General features: G+C 34.5%; 1 protein-coding gene and 1 non-coding gene across 10 annotated transcripts in view; one reads left to right on the forward strand and one right to left on the reverse strand.

Annotated features, from left to right (window-relative positions):
* SYNJ1 (synaptojanin 1) overlaps positions 1-19,944 on the reverse strand; it is a 70,754-nt gene that overhangs the window by 38,731 nt on the left and 12,079 nt on the right. For all 9 annotated transcript variants that reach the window (XM_073231419.1, XM_017641912.3, XM_017641907.3 and 6 more), the window contains exons 3-11: positions 14,072-14,158; positions 12,322-12,589; positions 9,316-9,541; positions 8,459-8,542; positions 7,264-7,325; positions 6,145-6,241; positions 4,822-4,991; positions 3,801-3,882; positions 1,366-1,518 (exon numbers count right to left, since the gene is read on the reverse strand). In XM_073231419.1, the coding sequence (XP_073087520.1) occupies positions 1,366-1,518; positions 3,801-3,882; positions 4,822-4,991; positions 6,145-6,241; positions 7,264-7,325; positions 8,459-8,542; positions 9,316-9,541; positions 12,322-12,589; positions 14,072-14,158 (1,229 nt within the window). The remainder of the gene's footprint in view (positions 1-1,365; positions 1,519-3,800; positions 3,883-4,821; positions 4,992-6,144; positions 6,242-7,263; positions 7,326-8,458; positions 8,543-9,315; positions 9,542-12,321; positions 12,590-14,071; positions 14,159-19,944) is intronic.
* On the forward strand, positions 14,412-14,527 carry LOC118971767 (U5 spliceosomal RNA). Its single transcript, XR_005060422.2, has one exon. It is a non-coding gene; the product is annotated as a U5 spliceosomal RNA (small nuclear RNA).

A 19,944-nucleotide genomic window follows, 5' to 3' on the forward strand; every position in this document is an offset into this window, starting at 1 on the left:
ACTCACCATTCACATTATCAGGCAATTAATCAAAAGGAACCCAGAGAAAGGAAAAGAAAGCAGTTCAGATGTTAGAGTTTGGTTCAATTCAGGCTAGTATATTTAATATATAAAATTTCATATATAAAATACCACTGAAAACATATGTAACCTCAGCACATATATTGTCTTAGTCACCACAGAAAAAAAAGGCAGAAGAACATAAAAAAATATTTTAAGCAATAGTTGTAGAGAACCAGGTTTTAATGGTAAGAATTATGTTCTCTATTTTAAGGAATAAATGAAGTTTTAACAATTTCAGGTTTTCAAAAGCTGGGACCATTTAAGTAGTAAATATTTGCAAATGTCAATACAAGTACTTCTAGGAAATTGAACCAAAGGAACTTTGTAGTTAAGGCCAATAGCTCTGGAAAGGGGCAAGGTATTTTATAAAGCACAGCAGAGGAGGAAGATTTGGAAACTAAAAAAAGACTTAGAGATGATGAATGGTCTTTAAAGAATTTCAGTTGCTACACTGAAGGGGCTGAATGAGAACTATGAAAGTTGTATGCATTCTTGCTTCTATTCCTGAGGAAATTTGAGGAGTTGTAGAGATGTAAAATGTTAATACATTCAAATGAGGCCAGGAGCCTTAAAAAGTCAGTATTTAAGTATAGAAAATAATGAAAAATATCTCAAGTATGCCTCCAAAGTCTCTCAATAAAAGACAAATGCTAGAGCAGAAAGTAGTCTGTAGATAATACCAGCAATTACAAAGTAACAATGCGGCACATAATTATAATTCCATCTATATCGCACACTTCTTTTGCACATTTTGATAGCCTCCTGTTCAACTTAAGATAAGTAAAAGAATAAGAACTTAATCAATTTCTAGTAGCACTGGGGTTTACAGTAGGTGTTGCAGAAATTGTCCACCCGCATTTGTTACACATCTATTAAATGGTAAGCACTGTCAAGTACTAGGGACACAAAGCAAATAGACAGGGACTTTTATTAAGAAGGCTATAGTTTAAAAAAAATCGTATTTATTAAATAGACAATATAAAAAGTAAAACAGATGCAAAGGAAAGTCATGAAAAAAAATGTCAGCTATACATATAGAGGTCTCATGGATTATCAATGAACAACTAAATATGGCATATGTACATAACTCCTCAAACTTAGAGAAATAACTATCTCCCATTCAATCACTTTAGTATCCATTATAGGAGGAAGTATTAAAGAGGATATAAAAGCATAAACAGAATTCTGAAACAGATACCTAAATGAAAACCAAACTATGATTTAAAAAAGAGACCATTTAAAAGCTTTATTAAGACAGGAAAAAGAGGTTCTTTTGTAATCTCATGATAGATCCAGATCTACCTTAGCCTTTCCCTCAAGGGCTCCAGTTCCTGCATATATCTTACTGATTGAATCACCATTCACAGACCACATTGACCGAAAAACTTCTTGAAATCGAGTCACCAACTGAGGCTTTTCAGCTAAGCCAAGAGCTTCCAACTGTTTAGCTAGCATCTAAAATGGAAAAGGAGAAACTTTTTAAAGTATATTAAACTGTTAATTGTGATGTGACTTTTTAAGAACTGCCAGAATCATACCAAAAACTTACTGTTATAGGACTATGTGGTACTAGGTTCTGAAAACATAAATTTATTAAGCGAATGGTGCTATTTTCCACCATTTAAATTTTTTAAACTTTTTCAATGAAACTTACAAGTAACTTAATATTTTCTCATAGTAATAAGAAATTCTTTCTGGTCAAATGATAAAATTAATCTTATTAAAGTATCTTAATAAATTGGACTAGTTTACCTTGTTCACCTAAAAGAATTAATTATTCAACAGCATGCATTAAGGCAGAAAGAAATATTTACCTAGCTTATCTAAATATATATAGAAATAATAAGTTTTAATTTTTTTTACTTGGTTCTATACATTTGGGTAATTAAGGTCAAGAAATTATGAGAAAGAGTTGCTCTTGAATTGTTGCCAAAAAATAAAGAAAATTAAGTCTTATCTCTAAATAAAGTTATGATAGCTTTTTGTATACAAAATCTGTATTAGTAATGTTGTAAGGGAGAGCCAGAGGGAACACAGCATACAAGGAATGCAAGGATCTTGGGCCACTACTAATTCCTTCATCACAGACAATAAAAGCCTATACAAAGTTACTGGTCTTCATGCTGAATAAATTTTAGCCTTGAAATCTGTCAGAGTCAAAGCAAAGCATAATCCTTATCTACTCTACTTCTCTTATTTGGAATCCAGTTATATTCTATGCCTTGCATTTTTACTTAGTTACTTCCCATCTGTGTTTTCTTTTATCTTACTCTAAGTATGGTGATTACCCATATTTATAGAGGAATCAAAATGTAAAATAACATAGAAAAACAGTAAACTGGGTTCATCTGAGCCAGAGCTTGTCTTTGCCACCATGGAGAATAAAAAATAAGCCCCAGCATCTCTTTTATCATTCATATCTCCTGTTCTTCAAGGAATTGGGCAAAAGGTGGTCCTTCACTACTTGTTTAGTTTTGTCTACTTCGGCAGTAAATTATGTAAGCAGTCAACCCATTGGTATATAATTCTAGGGAGTATTCTTACACCTAGCTACCAACAGTTGAGAGTAAACTAAGTTATTCTGAAAACTTATGTTATACTTTCAATGAAGACTTCCAAGTATTTTAATATGCTTGCTGTCAGAACCTAAGTAAATCCATTCAGCCTCTTAAAAATAGAATTCAAAACAATCCCAAGCCATGTGATAAACTCAATCCAAATGGCAAATGACTGCTTTCACTTTTCTGTCTCCATCCTATTTTCTAAGTAAATTATAATGATAAACCTCAATGACAGATTTCAAAAAAGGGAAGAGTAAAATGTATTTGGTTACATGAAAAGTATGTTTCTGTAGCGGACTTCTACACACTGTACTTTCACTTTTGAAAGAGAAAGAACCTGAGCTGCAGAATAACTTTAATTGACCAATTATCTGGCCAAATTTAAGATCATTCACCAGAGGAAATAAGAATATGTTACTTCCTATTCTTTTCTTTATAGTATTTGAGAACTATGCTAAGTTTCTATGTAACTAAGTGAAGACCAACCATGGCCTTATGACCCTAACTGTTACATAATAGGGAAGATGTAGAAAGCTCAGCATTGCTACAGTTTATCAAACAGTTGACACTGTGTCTGTATTAGACTGAATGTGAGGGCTAAGCGGTAAAGGAAAAAACACTTCTGAACACTTTGTTAAAGAAGTTGAATCTCATTAACTTTCATCCTCACCAACAATGGCTTTTTCATTCTATTGTTTTTTGCAACTACTGATTTGAAAATGCCATTTAAACTGCAGTAGGTTACAAATTCTGACAAAAATATAATCTTTTATATAGGGTTGAACATGCAAAAACAGAACTCCCCAATTCGGAAGACATTTTTCAAAGACAACACAAAGAATGAAGGCCAAATGTATACATACATATACATAAACACATATAATTTTTTTCCCAAAAGATAGGCAAAAGAAGCAGTTATTAGAATAATGTAAATAGCACCTTTTTTAAAAAGAAAAGTTAAGGAACAATAGAGGGAAATAAATAGCTACTAAAATAGTATATTTAGAATAGGTAAAGGGAACATTTAAATGAAAAGGGATTTGGAAAAAAAAACCCAGAAGAGTGCCTTTAGTGAAGCGTAACTTCATTTTGTTCAGAGAAACATAAATATTATAAAAGCACCAGAAAAGGGTACTCAATACAACTCACATACATATATTTTCATTCATTTTTTACCTCTAAGCCAAGGAATGCCTGCACACTGTTTGTTCTATCCAGACAATCCAAGCAGTTTGTTCGAACTGTACCGCTCTGGCATCTGGAACAAATTCAGCGAAGTTAAATAGCTAGCTTGAAGCAAAAATAATAGAACTAAGACAAAATGAGAAAAATAAAGGTTATTAAAATGTGGCTTCCATTTTATCCCTCAACATTTTATTATTACAATTTTCTAACAGGAAATAAGATGAAAGAATTTTCCAGTGAACATCCATATACCCACCATCTAGATTTTGTAACTGTTAACGCTTTGTTATATTCTTTATCACATATTATCTATTCATTCTCACCTGCTTATTTTTAATTAGGCCAATAGTTAGGACCTTTAACATACATTCAGATTTATAACCCCATAGTTCTTTGCATATAAAAGATAATCAAATGTTTATGAAATGAATTTTTAAGACCTAAGATTTGTTCATCTCTACTGACCTATAAAGTTTCTATGACATTGATACTGACTGCTGTACACACTAAAAACTAAAAATTTGAGCTTTGTTCACTAAAGTTTACCTCAACCTATATAATCTGAACAAATTTTTCAATACTTTTCTCCTCTAAACATTTGTCAGTTCAGAGAAGCAGAATAATGACTTCATAGACAACAGCAGGAGGTCTTGGAGCCAGATAAATCCTACCTCTGACACTTCCTTGTTAAGCAGTTTGGGGTAGAGTATAGCCTACACGTTAATTTCCATAAATGTAAATGGCGACAATAAATGAACTCTCCCTACATTTCTTGTTACTGGTACTTGTAAAGACTAAGTGCAATGCCTGGACCACACTATGTGCTCAATAATGTAAGCTATTATTTTACATGTTCAATTCTCAGGAACGAAAAACAAGCCTATAATCAGGTGTAGTAAAAGAAGGTATTTTATTTAATTGTGAACTTTGATTTAAAAAAAGGAAATTAAGATGAATTTTTAAATTATAGCAAAGTTTCAATTTAAAGAGAAGAGAAACAGAGTAGTCAAACCTTTGAACTTCACTTCCATTGAAATAAAAAAATCCATAATCTAGAAACTTTTGGACTTGAGGTTTAAGAACATTGTGTAATTTTTCTGCCTTTCCTCCTTTAACCATTTGATGATAATCAAAATTCACCATCTGGATATCAGTAGCATGTTCAGAAGCTTTCAAATGACTCTGAAAGTACAAAGGCAAATACTCATTTAAATGTTAACTAAATACGATCTTATCAGTATGATGTTAAAATGGAACCTTGTATTTTAAATTAACCCTCAGCGTGGTCCCTTGAAGTCTTACTATTCTCACAAAGTTCTCAGGGACCCGGAAGTATAATGGAAAACTACTTGCTGACACCTAATAGCATCTTCACCTTTCTCTCTCATATACTATCCCTGAACGATTAGGTTACATAATTAATATCAGGGAACCTGAATAATATTCTCATCTGATTAGGAAAATGAAAAATTATTTCTCACCACCAGTACTTCATTTTATACAATACAAATTTAATCACTTTTTATCTATTAAAGAATCTGAAAAGAAAGTAACTTATTTTTTTAAAACAAAATCAAAGAATGAAAATTCATTTTATACTTTCATTCAATACACACAAATATTTAAAAATTTAGGATAACAACTTATTCTCCAAAGTATAATCTGCTTTGACAACATTTCATGACAAAATAACCAAATAATTAAGTTACGTCTGGACATCATTAGACTGAACTTTAGAAAATATTCTCTAACCATTTTCTTTAATTTAAACCTAAAATCTTATGTAACACCATCATTTACACATTAATTCATCATTGGACAGCACTTATGAAAAACACTTTTCCTTTATAAGTCAGGTGCTTCTTTAGGTTCTTTTTTACTTGAAATTCTCTAGTGTTCTCTCATCAGTACAAGAGGATATAGTCTTGCATATATACAAATGCATTATTTACAAATTCACAGGTTTAAAACGATGACTGTGGTTTCTAGGAAACAGGCAAGGCAATGAACAGGTGAAGGAGGGAACTGCCCGGTACCTTTCTACCTGTGACAGAACATTTAGGGGAGTGTATTCTCTGCTCTTCCACAATATAAACAAGCACATTTTAGAAAGCTGTGTCAATTGCCTTGAAAGCTTTCCATAATACCAACTTTGGTAATATCACCTTGTTTCCTAATAGCCCGAAGAGTTAATGGTTCCAACAAGTACCTAACTTTTTCTAGGAAGAAGTTTTTACTTCCTGGAAGAATCTAATTATTATTGCATTATATTATTTTTTTTATACCATTCTAGGTATGGTGCCCATCGGACAAAAGAAAAAATGATCATATTTACCTGGAAAGCTTTACTTAGCATATGTTCACCTTCCTTAGATCCAAGCAAATTTACTATCATTTGCTTACCATATAAATTCTTTAGTGTTCTAAAATGCCTATTAAAGAAAGGAAATACACATATGTCAAGTGATAAGCTAAAATTTTTTCAACAAACAGGAATCCATTATTAAACAGAAGCTAAGTGGCAGCATTTTAAACTCACAGAACTGGCAAAATTGGACATAAATTCATTCCACGTGGTCTCAAAACTGAATTTATGAAAATTCAGTTAATGCAATTTCCTCTCTGACTTACCAACACTGAAACTTCCACCTATACTGGAGCTGTTGGAATTATCCAGCTACCTCCTCATTCTAAGAGGCTGGTGCTGGACAAGCAGAGAGAACAAAAGTCATCTAGCCTGACTGGGAAGGCAGCTAGGGCAGCAGGCACAGGGCTGCACATCATATGTAAGGACATCATACACTCCATGAGTACTCAGACATGTCTATAATAGCTCCAGCCTTAAGAAAAATGGCCCCAAATATGAGACATTTTTCTCTCCAGCTTCTAACCATTCCAGAGGTTAGAGAGGAACGCTATCCAAAGGAAATATAAAATGAGCCAAAGATTCAGTTTTCTAGAAGTTACATTAAAAAAAGTAGAAATAAACAGGTGAAATTAACCAACATATATTTTAACCCAATACAGCTAAAAGATCATTTCAACATGTAATCAGTAAAAAAAAATATGAATAAGATATTTTACATTCCTTTTTTTTTTCCACACTAAAGACTTTGAAATCCAGTGTGTATTTTACACTTAGGGCATATATCAATTTGGACTAGTCACATGTCTAGTGCTTAATAGCAACATGTGGCTAATGGCTACCATATTTAACAGCATAAACAAAGAGGATGTTTTAAGGCCAAGAGATGAAGACCCACACACCTAGGGCTACCAGCCCTAAAAATCATGACACTAGGTGTCACTTTCTTTCAGTTAAATTAGGAGTCAGAAGAAATTTTACTTATAACCAAAAAAAACCTGAAATGAATTAGTAAATATAATAACAACTAGTCTCACTGTTTAACAATATCATAAGTTTATGGCATTTTGTAAAAATAATGTGTCTTACCTGTCAAAAGCAGGTGCATTGGCTTCAAATCCCCTTGACATACGGACACGATGAGATCCCACCTAGGACCAGAAAAATGCATTTAATCATAGCAAAAGTCAACATGCACAAAAAAAAAAAAAGAAAAGCTTTGTTTATAATATGCAATAATTCATTTGCTAAACACAGGGTTAGCAATTCTTGGCCTGTCTTAAATAAACTGGATTATTGAAAAGGTTCAAGTGGTCTGCAGTCTCTCTCCACAAAAACCATCCTAAAATATAAGAGAGATTCAGCTGTGAACAAAGGAAGCAAGATTTTTTTCTGTCAACTTTCTCAATACTAGAGGCTGAGGCGTTAAATTTAATAGAAAATAGGTACTAGAAGCCTAAAATGAAAATAACACACTTCAGGGACTAAAGAGTTTTGAATAAAAATAAAATGCAAAATCACACTATTATGGGCAATCCAGTATTAGGTCCTTACATGAAAAAAATCTTGTATTTCAAAGATCAGATACTTGTATCAAGAAAATTTTAAAAAAAGAAAAAGATCAGAAAGCAAGCCAGAGAACATATTAAAGATCAAGTCACTAAAAATTCCAAGTAAATTTTAGTATTAGATATATTATTGATAACAATAGTAGCTAACCCTACTTGGTGCTACCCTGTGCGCCAAGCACTTTTCTCAGTACTTTTCATTTCAACCTTTCAACAACCTTGTGGAGTAAGTACTACTAATATTATTATTCCTATTTTACAGATAACAAAAGAGAGGCACAGAGGGGTTGAATCACTTGCTCACAAGTGCATTGTTAATTAGTGGTAGAGTAAGGATCCAAATTGAGAAATCTGGTTTCAGAAGCTTTTTTTTTTAACTACTATATTCTTCTACCTAAAGAGACTAAATTTTTAAATACTCAGATACTGATACAGTAAATATGGTAACACTTTGAAAATCAATGTGCTATGAAAGTATCAAAATTTTAATATTAAATACAGCATCTGAATGTCTAGGGATTATCTGAAAGAATAGTAAAGAAAAAATATCTAAGTTCATGGAACTCCATACTTAAGACCCTCATTTGTGAATCCAGCTAATATTATTAGACTGAATAATAGGACTACCCACTGAACTAATGAACTATACTGAAAGTTAAGAAAATATGGAGAATATTCAACAGAAAAAAGAAAACAAAATAATGTCAAACATATACCTGCAACCCTGGTTGCTCCCAGAACAATGGAACAGATCCCCGGATTTGTATGAAGGAGGAAACAGAATCATCTAAGTACACAACCTACAGAGAAAAATAATAAAATATTTCCACAAAGTTGTTACTCGTACTTTAGAAGACAAAGTTACTAACATCTACTGCATGCTAGTTGTACCATGTGACCAATCTCTCATATGTAAATTATCCTAACAAAATATCCTAAATAGGACACTAAATGTTTGATTTTTTTTGAATTAGTGATTGTTTTCCTATATATTATTAACCAAGAAAATAGTAAAAATTTAAGCATAAGAATCACAAACTTCATTTTTAAGAATTCCTTTTAAACCTTAAATATTTTATATACATACCTGTATGTTTTGTTTAACTTTCTTCTTTAGCTTTTTATATTTTTCAAAACTAACTTAAAGAACTGAGATGGGTTTAGGGAGTGGACTAATTTTACAATTATATAGTTACATAGGCAAAAATATCACAGATTTTAATTTTAGATAGTGCATATATTGGATTTGGTTTAATTTCACACACACACAAAAACTTAACTCATATAGCTCTATACATGAAGGTTTTTAAATTCAATACTAAAACACACAGCATTAACAATGTCATGCTAATTGGTAAAAGTCTTGATACTTATTTGAAAAGTCATACCTAAGTTTGTTCATAAATAAGTTTGTTTCAGAGAAACCTTCTTAAGGCCAGTAAGTAGCTGAGAACAACGAAAAAATGACATTACAGTGTCAAAATGATTTCTGAATCAAATAAAAATCTGTTACCTATTATTTCCTGTACCTCTCATCTAATACATAAATTAAACAATATAAAACACCATATACCTGTTCTGTTTCTACAAAATTAGCAACGTGACCATCATCGTTTGTTCCCCGGACATTAAACCTGGTCCCAGCTCGTTCACAGCTTAGTCTGGAAATGAGGCAAGCCTTCGCCTGTTTATGAGCAGCATAAATTGTTCTGATTTCTACTCCCCCACACATGAGACGTAATAACCAGTCATCACAATTCACACCATAGTGCTTGAGGTGCAAGTGCAAAGATTGATTCCTAACAGAAAAAGAAATAAGTATATTAGCTGACTGAGCACTAGATAACACAGTGTAATTTAAAACAGTGTTCCTGGAACATTAATTTAATGTTATTAAATTATATCACTTCATTTACATTTACTATGCTAGGAATGAGAATAGGGCTATAAAATGAGATTCTTGGGCATGTGATCTATGGTCTGCAGAAAGATGCATATCATTATGTTTTTATTGTCTGTGCCTATTTCTGTGTTTTTTTTATATAATGTATTTACAACCTGACTTTTGCAAAAAATTTCACACACATATCCCCACCCCATTTCATAAAGCTCTACTTTTAAGGTTTGACTTCTGCAAGGTTCTCTTTTAATTTATTTAAATTCAAATAGCCAGATGGACTAGTGGCTACCCTATTAATGCATGCCTAGAGTTTCTCTTGCTCCAAATACTTTTAACTTCTAGGTAACAGATGGGCAAAAGTTGTATTCAAACAAACATGAAGAAACCGATGATAAGGAAACAGAGAAAAGCAGAGTCACAATGGCTAAAGCAGGGATGTGGCTGGAGTCCTGTCAGGTTGATCATCTCCTGCTCACCACCTCCTCTGGGGTCTCTATTTAAACCTTAGTCCTCTGAAAAACACAACTGGAAGCTCCTAGCAGCCTACCACCAAGGAAAACACACGGCTGTAAAGAAAACTTTCTTTCTGCTATTAGTTGATATAACAAGATGCCTTATAAAAGTTAATTTTCTGTAAAATTGAAACCTGGTTCTTTGAGTTTTAATAGAGCATAATAGGCTGAAGTAGAGATGAAGAGAGATGGTGGTCATGCACAGTTCTGGTTAATCAGCCATAGCCCACTCCTTCCTATCCTTCAAGAAAGCACACTGGAATATCAATGAGGGATGAAATTACTACTGGCATAACTTTAAATCTGATGACCATTATTTATTTTAAAAATACAACTTAAGCTTCCATACTTTACTATTACTACCTATACTGATCTCAGACAAAGCTCAAACTGACTGTGACCCAGTATGTCTAGATACCACCACAAGTCCCATGTCACAGCAGAAGTATAAGGGACTTACTTGTCCCTATGTAAGTAGAGTGGGATCCTATGCATTTGTTTAGTAGAGTTTCTCCATCTGCTGTCAGTTTTCTTTACTTATCTTTTTTTTTTCTGCCGTCAATGTGCTGCTATTTTAATTCTGTTTAAATTTATAACAACTTTCGACTGACAGCAGCTTCAAATCTCCAACAGAGAAAACTACCTGGGTTTCTGAGATAGGTGTTTGCCACTCTTTGGCTACAAAACTTACTTGGCTGTGTCCTGGAAAATATTTCTGTTAAGCTCTACAAGGTTACACAGCATGAATTCTTTAGCTTTCACTTTTCTATGCAAAGTGAAGCTCAAGAATGCCAATCCTTAGCAAAACTGTAGAAAGCATACAATGAGCAAAACTCACCTTTGGTGTTTCAGTCTCCCCTTTGTTCAACCTGTCTCCTACTACATAAACCCCCTCCATCTGCTATCTAAATCTGTCCCCACCATTACCCTTAATTGGATGAAAAGATAAATAAATAATTTCTACTGATTAAGTTTAGCAAATATGCTTGATTGCTGATCATTTAGCCAAGGTATATAAACCTGCTTAGATTCCTAATTATGGCAGAAAACCTTTTATCTCTCAAACTAAGAAATTTTGGGTAAGAAAGAACAGGAGGGAAAAGTAAGGACAACTACCCTAAGCCCAGCTGCAACACCTTTATCTTTTTCAGGGACTTCAACGCCTCTTCCATCAGAGAAAGTATAGGGTTGACATAAGCAGAGAGGACCCTATGTCTACGCATCTGCCTTATCAGCCCTTCTCTCCTCTCCCCCACATCTAGGCACCAAATCTCTGACTACAGTGCTCTTAAAGCCTTTTTTCATTCTGCCCTCTTTTCTCCCCCATACCACTACTCTGGGCCAAGAAACTTCCATGTGAGCTACAAGGTGACCAAGCTCTTGCACTTCAATTGTTTGTTTCCTACCCTAGGAAGGTTGCTGTTGACTTGGAGCTCTCTGACATCCAGGGCAAATGGGTCAGACCTTAATGTGCTACTCAAGGACCATACAGGTTGATGGTAAAAGTGTGAGGGTAAGGAAATATACAGGAGGGAACACCTGGACTCTGAACTACTGAGGGAGGCCAAGAACAGAGTCCTGGACTTTGGCCTTATATCACATGTAAACATAATGGAATACAATTTGTACATGGTGTTAATGAAAAAAATCAACACTGATACTGGTTGAGCACAAGGGAACCACTATACTAGAAATTTGGTCTATTACAATTAAACAATACTAATTATATTTATATACTTACCATTTGTGCATATTTAAGTAAAACATATTTATGCACAATCATGAATATATCAGTTACCTACTGAAGTTGTATTATAGTACTAAACTTATCCCAGTATATTCTTTTACAGCTAATTCATTCCTAATTTTAAAATAAGTATTTTAAATATAATTCTGAAGGTATTTTAAATATATTTCTGAAATATATATTTTGAAAGGTCAGGCTAGATCAGGGAGAGTAAATGGGCTTCATGTCACTTACAACTTCAATAAATGTACAGTGGATGCCTGCTATACTGTGTTGAGGATTCTGTAGCAGGAAAGAAGGGTGCTCAATCAACAACCCATCCCTGCAATTTCTGGAAATAACTGTTGAACATCCTATGCCCCAAATCACCAAAATACACAGCACATGATTACAAAGGGAAAAAATATAACACAAACTCACCAGAAAAACCTATTATCAGTTGTGTGCTCTTGCATGCTACGATGTGCATTAAGACTAAGATCTAAACTGATTCCAGATGCAGACCATGCAAAATAAAAGTTTCCTGAATTTAAAACTTTTCGCACTTCTGAAATGCGATCCTCATCTGAAGAATCAATTCGTAGTGATATGAATTCAGTAGAAGTAACTCGGAAAACTTCAGATTCTTGAATTTTTCCAACAGACATACATCCAGTGACAAGGACCAGATAATGTAACATAATATCACCTGCAAAAACCAAAAATTTAATTGGATGAAAAGTCCCAGTATTTTTCAAACTATTCAAAGCTTCTTCCAACTTTCTTCTTGTGTCTCCATCTTTTTAAATCTAACACTGTGGTAATTTTAAACTTATCATGATGTGTTAAGTTCACAACTAGATTTTGGCAGAAGTTGAAAAAGTTTGAAAAAATGCTTGCTTAAGTATGTTTAGTAGAATGAATGATCTCACATATAGGAAATTGTTTCTCTAACCTGTAGGTATATAAAATAATTCAAATAAAAAACACAATTTGTCTTCTCTACTTTTGTGACTGTTAGGAAGTTCAGGTAAGACAATGAATGTGAGAGTTCTTTGTAAATAGTAAACTTGAAAAAAATGCTATATAAATGTGAGCTGTTGCTGCTGATAATATGTAGGCAAAAAGTCCCTGATAACAATTTACAAAGCAATTTAGTTTAGGAAAACTTCCACTGATATTTTTCATCTAATTTTGACAAAAATCTTATGAAATTAGCATGATGGTAGAATTCAACCATGGTGTACCTTGACCATGATGTAGCCAGAAGTGGCCCTGAATCTTGGCTCCACTTCTTATTTTCTAGACCAAGTTCAGCATGCTGCTAACCAACCTGAGATATCCTCTCTTATAAAACAGGATTAAGGCAAATCTCACTGGATTGTGAGGATTACCCAAGACAATTTTAAGTGGGAACCACACAAGCACCTAGGCACAGTGCTTTACATATCATAGATTCATAATGAATAGCCATTCTTCATTTTATAGGCCAGTGTTCCTCAAAGTATGGTCCATGAACTGTTACCAGTTCACAATGAGAAAAAGTGCTTGATGCAGAATGGAAATCAACTACATCACTAAATTCACCATTTAGTTTAGATGATTTTTTCTTCACAGTAAGACTTTATCAATGAAGGAAGCCATGTATTGATTTGCATGATGGTGCAAGCTCCTCATCTCATCACAGTCCAATAACAAAACAATCATGGAAAGGTACTTCGAGTCACACCAATGTAGACAACCAAACTGGTAATCACAAAGGTTACTCTGCAACCCATGATAACATTAGGGGCAAAGAAAAATTCAAACTGAGACGTTCTGAATACAAAGCAGATGTCCTTCCCACTATAAATTGGGGAAATCAGTGTGGTTCCCACTAAGACATCTTTTCCTAAATGCACTGAAGCAAAGAGAAGGCAATGCCCTGAACTTCTCCTTTGACAACTGATAGCAATCCCTGAAAGTGTTCAAAGAGGACACTGCTTCTGGAACTTAAAATCACAAGAGCTGGAGCATGCAGCATGCCTTTCCGGTCACCAAACGTTATTCCAAGATAAGCTTTATTAGCGTTTAAAAGATGTACCACTTAGAGCTTAAATATGGAGTTTGAAACAATATAAGTATCTCTCAAATCTACAGTTATGAAAATAGAAATGATAAAAGATTAATTATATTGAATTAATAAACTTACCAAGATTTAATCGTAAAACACCTAAAAGTCCATATGCATCCAGTACTTTGGAGTATGTACTTTTGATTGCCTCTTTTTCTGCAGATGCTACAAAAAAAAGTTTTAGGGTGAGAAAAATGCCCTGAAACGTCAGATTCCATTTAGCTATAAAACTGGAGCTTCAACCTAAAATTTCTAAGCCTAAATTTGATATTCTAAACATAAATATAATGCATAAAATATTTCCTCAACCAATAACTTTTCTTTCCAAAGAGTCAGCAAATTGTTACAGCACCATCTATTAACTAATCCATCCTCTCCCACTGATCTGAAGAATAGCCTTTAATAATATCCGTATTTTATACTCTGGTTTCTCTTCGGATTGCATAAATCTTTCGCTTTTTACTGAAGATTTCTGTGGAGAGGAAAAATTCTGAGTTTTTAGCCAATTTTTTGAGGCCTTTCCTTAGCACGGCTAATAAAGTAATAATAATAATAATAATAATAATAATAATAATAATAATAATATCCATATTTGGAGGCTATTTTGACCCTTCTGCTCTGTCCCACTTATCTGTTCGCCTGTCTTACTGCCAGTACCACAGAAGCACCAGCATTGCCTACAGGACACCCAACTCCCTCACAGGGCATCTCAGAAGAATCTGATCCCAGCATACTTCCTCTGCTTCATTTTTCATTACCCCCTCCCTCCTACCCCTTACATCCTGTGCTCTAACCAAATCAAACTCACACCATTGCCCAATCATGCTTTTTTACATTTCTGTACCTCTGCACAGCGATCTACCCTTCTGCTCTATCTAACTTTTGCCTCTTGGCAAAATTCTATTAGCCTTATAAAAGCATTGGTACAAGGCCCCTTTTTGAAACCTTTCTTTACTTTTACTTCTCCAGGCACAGTTCTTTCACAGAGCTCCCTCTTTATGATATAATCTTCCCTTGCCTTTCTCATTATCCACCCCACTCCTTGAAGGCAGGAACTCCATACTATTCATCGTTTATATCCTTGATACTTAGAATGGTGCTTGACACACAGAAGACTGACAAATGTTTAAATTAGGAAAGCTGATGGCAATACTTGACTGAAGACTTTAGCATAGGAAGAGAAAATCTTCAGTCTGGCTTTTGTCTTGATTTAGTTCTTCTGCTATAAAGTTAACCTTATCTTGCTAATAAACATAACACAGAATAATTTCCCCAGAGCAGGCTGTTGTGGTTGTTCTACTGAGAAAATGAGAAAACAAACCCTGAAACTTTTAAAGGAAACCCATTCCTAGTTCTTAGAAAACACACTTTTAAAAATTTGACAAAGAACCAAAGAAATATAAACTACAGCTAGTATGTCAATGGACAAGCATAAATAATACACTCTAAAGCCCACGAATCCAGAAGGTATGACCCTTCCCATTCTCTCCTTTCCCTTCCAGTTCTTCCCTTCTTACTGCCCTCTCATCCACTCTATCCCACACTCCCCAACTCACCTCTTGGCTGACTGGTTCACTCCTTATTTACTCCTCTCTCTTGCATGCATCACCTTTTCCTGTCCTTCCTCAACTATGATACAGAATCGTAGTCCATTTTGGCTACACCTGTGCCCTCCACATTAGAAAAGCATGTAAGCAGATCCTTTTGGCCTTCCCACTTCCTGTCAATCTTTTACTGTGATCTTTATGGAGATCTTGTCAGCCCACTGCTTTGCCTAATACTCCTCAGTAGTTTGCATTAGAGATTTTTTTCCCTTTGCCTCAGAGTCCTTCTTCAGGCTTCCACGAACCATCTCACTTTCCGTGCCTGCTTCATCTGCTCTTAAGTCTTCTTCCTAGTTATCCCACTTCTGCCTCTGAATGAGTTGTGCTTTGCTAGTTGGCAGCAGAGACTAAGACTAATCTCTCAATTACCTGATACTGCTACAGTATGTTCATTAAGTGTGGATTTTTAACTTTATCAAATCACCCAGTATGAAAATGGGAGTGGGGATGATTTCACCAAGCCATTAAAGTTACGGGGATTTGTATCTCATTCTACATTACTAGAGTTCTTATTTTTATTATTACTATCCCATGTGTTTTTAGAGCAGTTATTAACATTCAATGGCAAGGCATACAATATAAAACATTACATGTGAATTATATTTTACAATGTAAAACAGTATTGCCTACCCTAAATATGCCTCATTAAGAGTGCCACATGTACACAAAAACAAACATTAAGAGACTTCTTATAACTCTGATAGTAGAAGGCATGGCTTCCAGGGCAAATATTCTAGGATTTTATTGGTTACATGCTATATGTATTTAAATACCATCACTAATATACTAATATAGGTATCACAAGATATATCACTTTCAGTAGCAATTATCATTTGGGTTCAATATCAGCAGGTAGTAAGAATTAAAAAGAAAAAATACTTTTATTATTAATTCATCATCTTACCTCAGGAAACAAAGTCATTTTTTAACTTAAATTACCATGTAACAAAATGCTCTCCTTTCTAATAATGCCTAATAACTACCTTTTCATTAACTGTGCTCCAATTACATGGCTAGATCATGTCTCCCAGGCCCAATGAAGACCCATCTATTAGACTCTCACTTATTCAAACATGCAAACAAATGTCATGCTGCTTATTTATTTACACCCTCTTATATTCTGAGACTCAAGAAACGAGACAGACAGATATACAAGCACACAATTTAAACTAAAGTGCATATTCTTAGATAAAAGTATGCTAAAGGAAAGGAAAAATAATTGAGCAAGCAGATGATATGTCATTTGCTCTGCCAATATTTTTGTTTCCCCTCAAAATACTAATTGAAATTTGAAAATGATTTTTAGATCAATGAGTAATGTTTTAGCTAAGGTACTTGTATACTACTTCTGTGATGATTATGACAGTAACTAATGCTGGGCTAGGTATTTTTCATGCATTATTCAATTTTCACAACAACTTCATAGCAAAACTACTATTTCCATTTGACATATAAGGAAACAGGCTTAGAGAGGTTACTAATTTGTTACTAACTTGTCTAACCTTAAATAGCCAGAGTCAGAGAATGCAGCTTCATGAGGGGAGGGCCTCTGTTTAGTTTATTGCCCTAGCAATAACTAGGGCAATAATTTTATGTGTAGTGAATTGGTGAATGTAATTTCAGAGCCATGTACACTTTTAACTCCAGATACTTTCGATTCCATAAGAGAAAACTGAGTATCTTATTCCTACACATTTTTTATCTAAAGGACAGTAGATGTTTCCCTATTCTTAAACAAGTACATTAAAGATCTGGGAGAGAGTGGAGGGAAGTCCTTTGCAGGCTGTCAGAGCCCAAGCAAACTAAGGAGGATGGCCCTGTGCATGGATTTTAAGCCAGAGGTGGGGAAAGAGGGCATCCTCCTAGGGGGAAGGGCTGATTGGCATGAGAAAAGTCTGAGTTGGTGAGGAGGGTGGTATCTACCCAAAGATATTGGGAGTGGCCTGGTATAGTATATTGGAGCTTGAGAAGAGTGGGTAGGGCAGGGTGTACTGGAGAGAAGCCCAGGACAAGGTAGTGGGATCCCAGTGGGCTGAGGAGGGCACCCACATGGAAGAGGAGGCTACATGGGCAACAGAAGAGTGGTTGATTGATCATATAGGGGAATAATCAAGGATAATGGAAGCCACGTTTCTCACTGTCACACAAGTGGAGTGCAAATATGGAGGGAGAGAAAACTAGAATGGACACTGCAGTACTGATTGGAACTGGAGTTGCCAGTGTGAACTCATAGTTTTCTAGACTGAGATATAAATGAGTGTGTATAATTACATACACATATACATACATACTTACATATTCTTCTTAAGTTTTCTCCATTGAAAGGACCTGGGATCAGCAATACTCCCAACAGCAATGAGCACATGTAGCACCCAGATCTTACTTTCCAATACCATTCTCCACTAAAAGGAATAGGACTCATTGGAGAAATGGCTGATTCCAGGGCAAGGGCAGAGACAAGGGGAGCCTGGAAAATATTCTTGTGCCACAAGTAAGACAGCATTCAAAGAATAATGGAGACATGTGAAAAACATGCAGAAGCTAGCTTGAAGGGGCCTCTACGGAGGAACCTAGGACAATCTGAGCAATGAAATGAGTTATAACAGATTATAACCCACTGAATAAGCCCATTAATTGAAAGCTTAATGGGAATGGTATATTTACATAGTCTCAAAGTACCTCACCTTAAATTACTAATTATAAAGGAAAAAAAAGTGTGCCAGAGATGCCTGGCAGACACCACCTTAACCAAGTAATCAAAGTGTATACCAACAGTAATGGGACATGTCAAAACTGTGTGCCACCTGACAGGAGACAATAAGAAGAACACAACACACCCCTCTGTAATATTCCTGCCAAGATGTATATACCCTGAATCTGAGCATAAGGAACCATCAGACAAACCCAAAATGAAGGACATTCTACTAAATTGGCTGTCATCTTCAGAAGTTTTAAGGTCATAAATGTCAAAGACTGAGGAACTTTTCCAGCTTTAAGGAGACAAAAAGACATGGGAACTAATAGAATCCACAAATCTAAACTAGATCTTTTTGCTATAAAAGTCATTGTTGGGACAACTGATAAACTTGAATGCAGTATGAGGATTAGAAAGAAGTACAGTGTTTAACTTTTTGATGATTATATTGTAGTTATACAGAAGTATCTTTCTAGGAAATAAATAATGAAATATTGTAAGTGATGGGGCATCATTTTATCAACTTACTCTCAAACAGTTCAGAATAAAAGTGCTTTGTACTGAACTTCAATTTTTCTGTGTGTAATTATTTCAAAATTTAAAAAAAATTTTTAATGTAACCAGAGAAAATAAATTTGAAAACTATGTGGGTATATTCCTAAATTCAGAAGCTTTTATCTCTAAACAGCACTAAGATAAACTCTTTTAATATCATGCTATCTCTTTCCCATATATTTTTCCTAATGGGGAAAAAAGATTCCTTTATTTTATAAAACTCTGTGAAATACAGAGAAACATATGATGTAAGAGGGGGAGATCTAATTAGACTTATTGTCACATCTCTCTGGTAATTCAATTCTAGAAAATAATTAGAGGATCTTCCACTATAAAGAGATCACTTAAAATAAGAAAGCCATTCTATTTTAAAATAATGTGTATAACCTTTAGGTAAAACAGCATTTGTGAAGAGTTTACTCCATCCCTCCTCCTCTAATACTTTCCACCTGCATCCCACGCTGCATGCCATCCCCTCCACATGTTCCACACCCTTTCCCCTCTCCTCTTTTTGTTCAAAGTGCTCTTTCCATCTGGAATGTCATTTAGTCATCTTTTCATTTCCAATTATTACCTATCCTTCAAAGCTAACTAAAATGCCACTTCCTTCTTGAAGTTTTCCCTGTTCATTCTGACTAGAAGTACACCTCTTTCCACTCCTTATTTTAAACTACACTCACTCATATACTAACAGCAATAAAAACCAGCTTTCATTTCTTTGCATCTCAACACACTACTAACATAACTTGAGACTCTGAACACTGTAGCTGTTAATATTCATCCAATAGGCAAAACAAACTGAGATGCTGCAGCACAAAAGGGGATGTGTTTTGTTAGTTTTAAAATAGTACATAAAAAGATAAACTTTATCTTATCATGGATAATATCTGAATGCCCTCATAATTAAAGTTTAACAATTCCTCACAGTGATGGCTGGAAATTTTCAAATGTGTTATCTCTGGCAGGGTATGAAGGTGGGAGTGGAAGATGGGGATGGGGAAGACAGGCATTGTTAAGGGATTTCTAACCAGCATTTAAACTAGTAGAGTTTATTAAATGGCAGCGTGTGTAGCAATCAGAGGAAAACAAAGTGAAAG

This window comes from Manis javanica, chromosome 3 (genome assembly GCF_040802235.1).
Source record: "Manis javanica isolate MJ-LG chromosome 3, MJ_LKY, whole genome shotgun sequence".
Taxonomy (NCBI): Eukaryota; Metazoa; Chordata; class Mammalia; order Pholidota; family Manidae; genus Manis; species Manis javanica.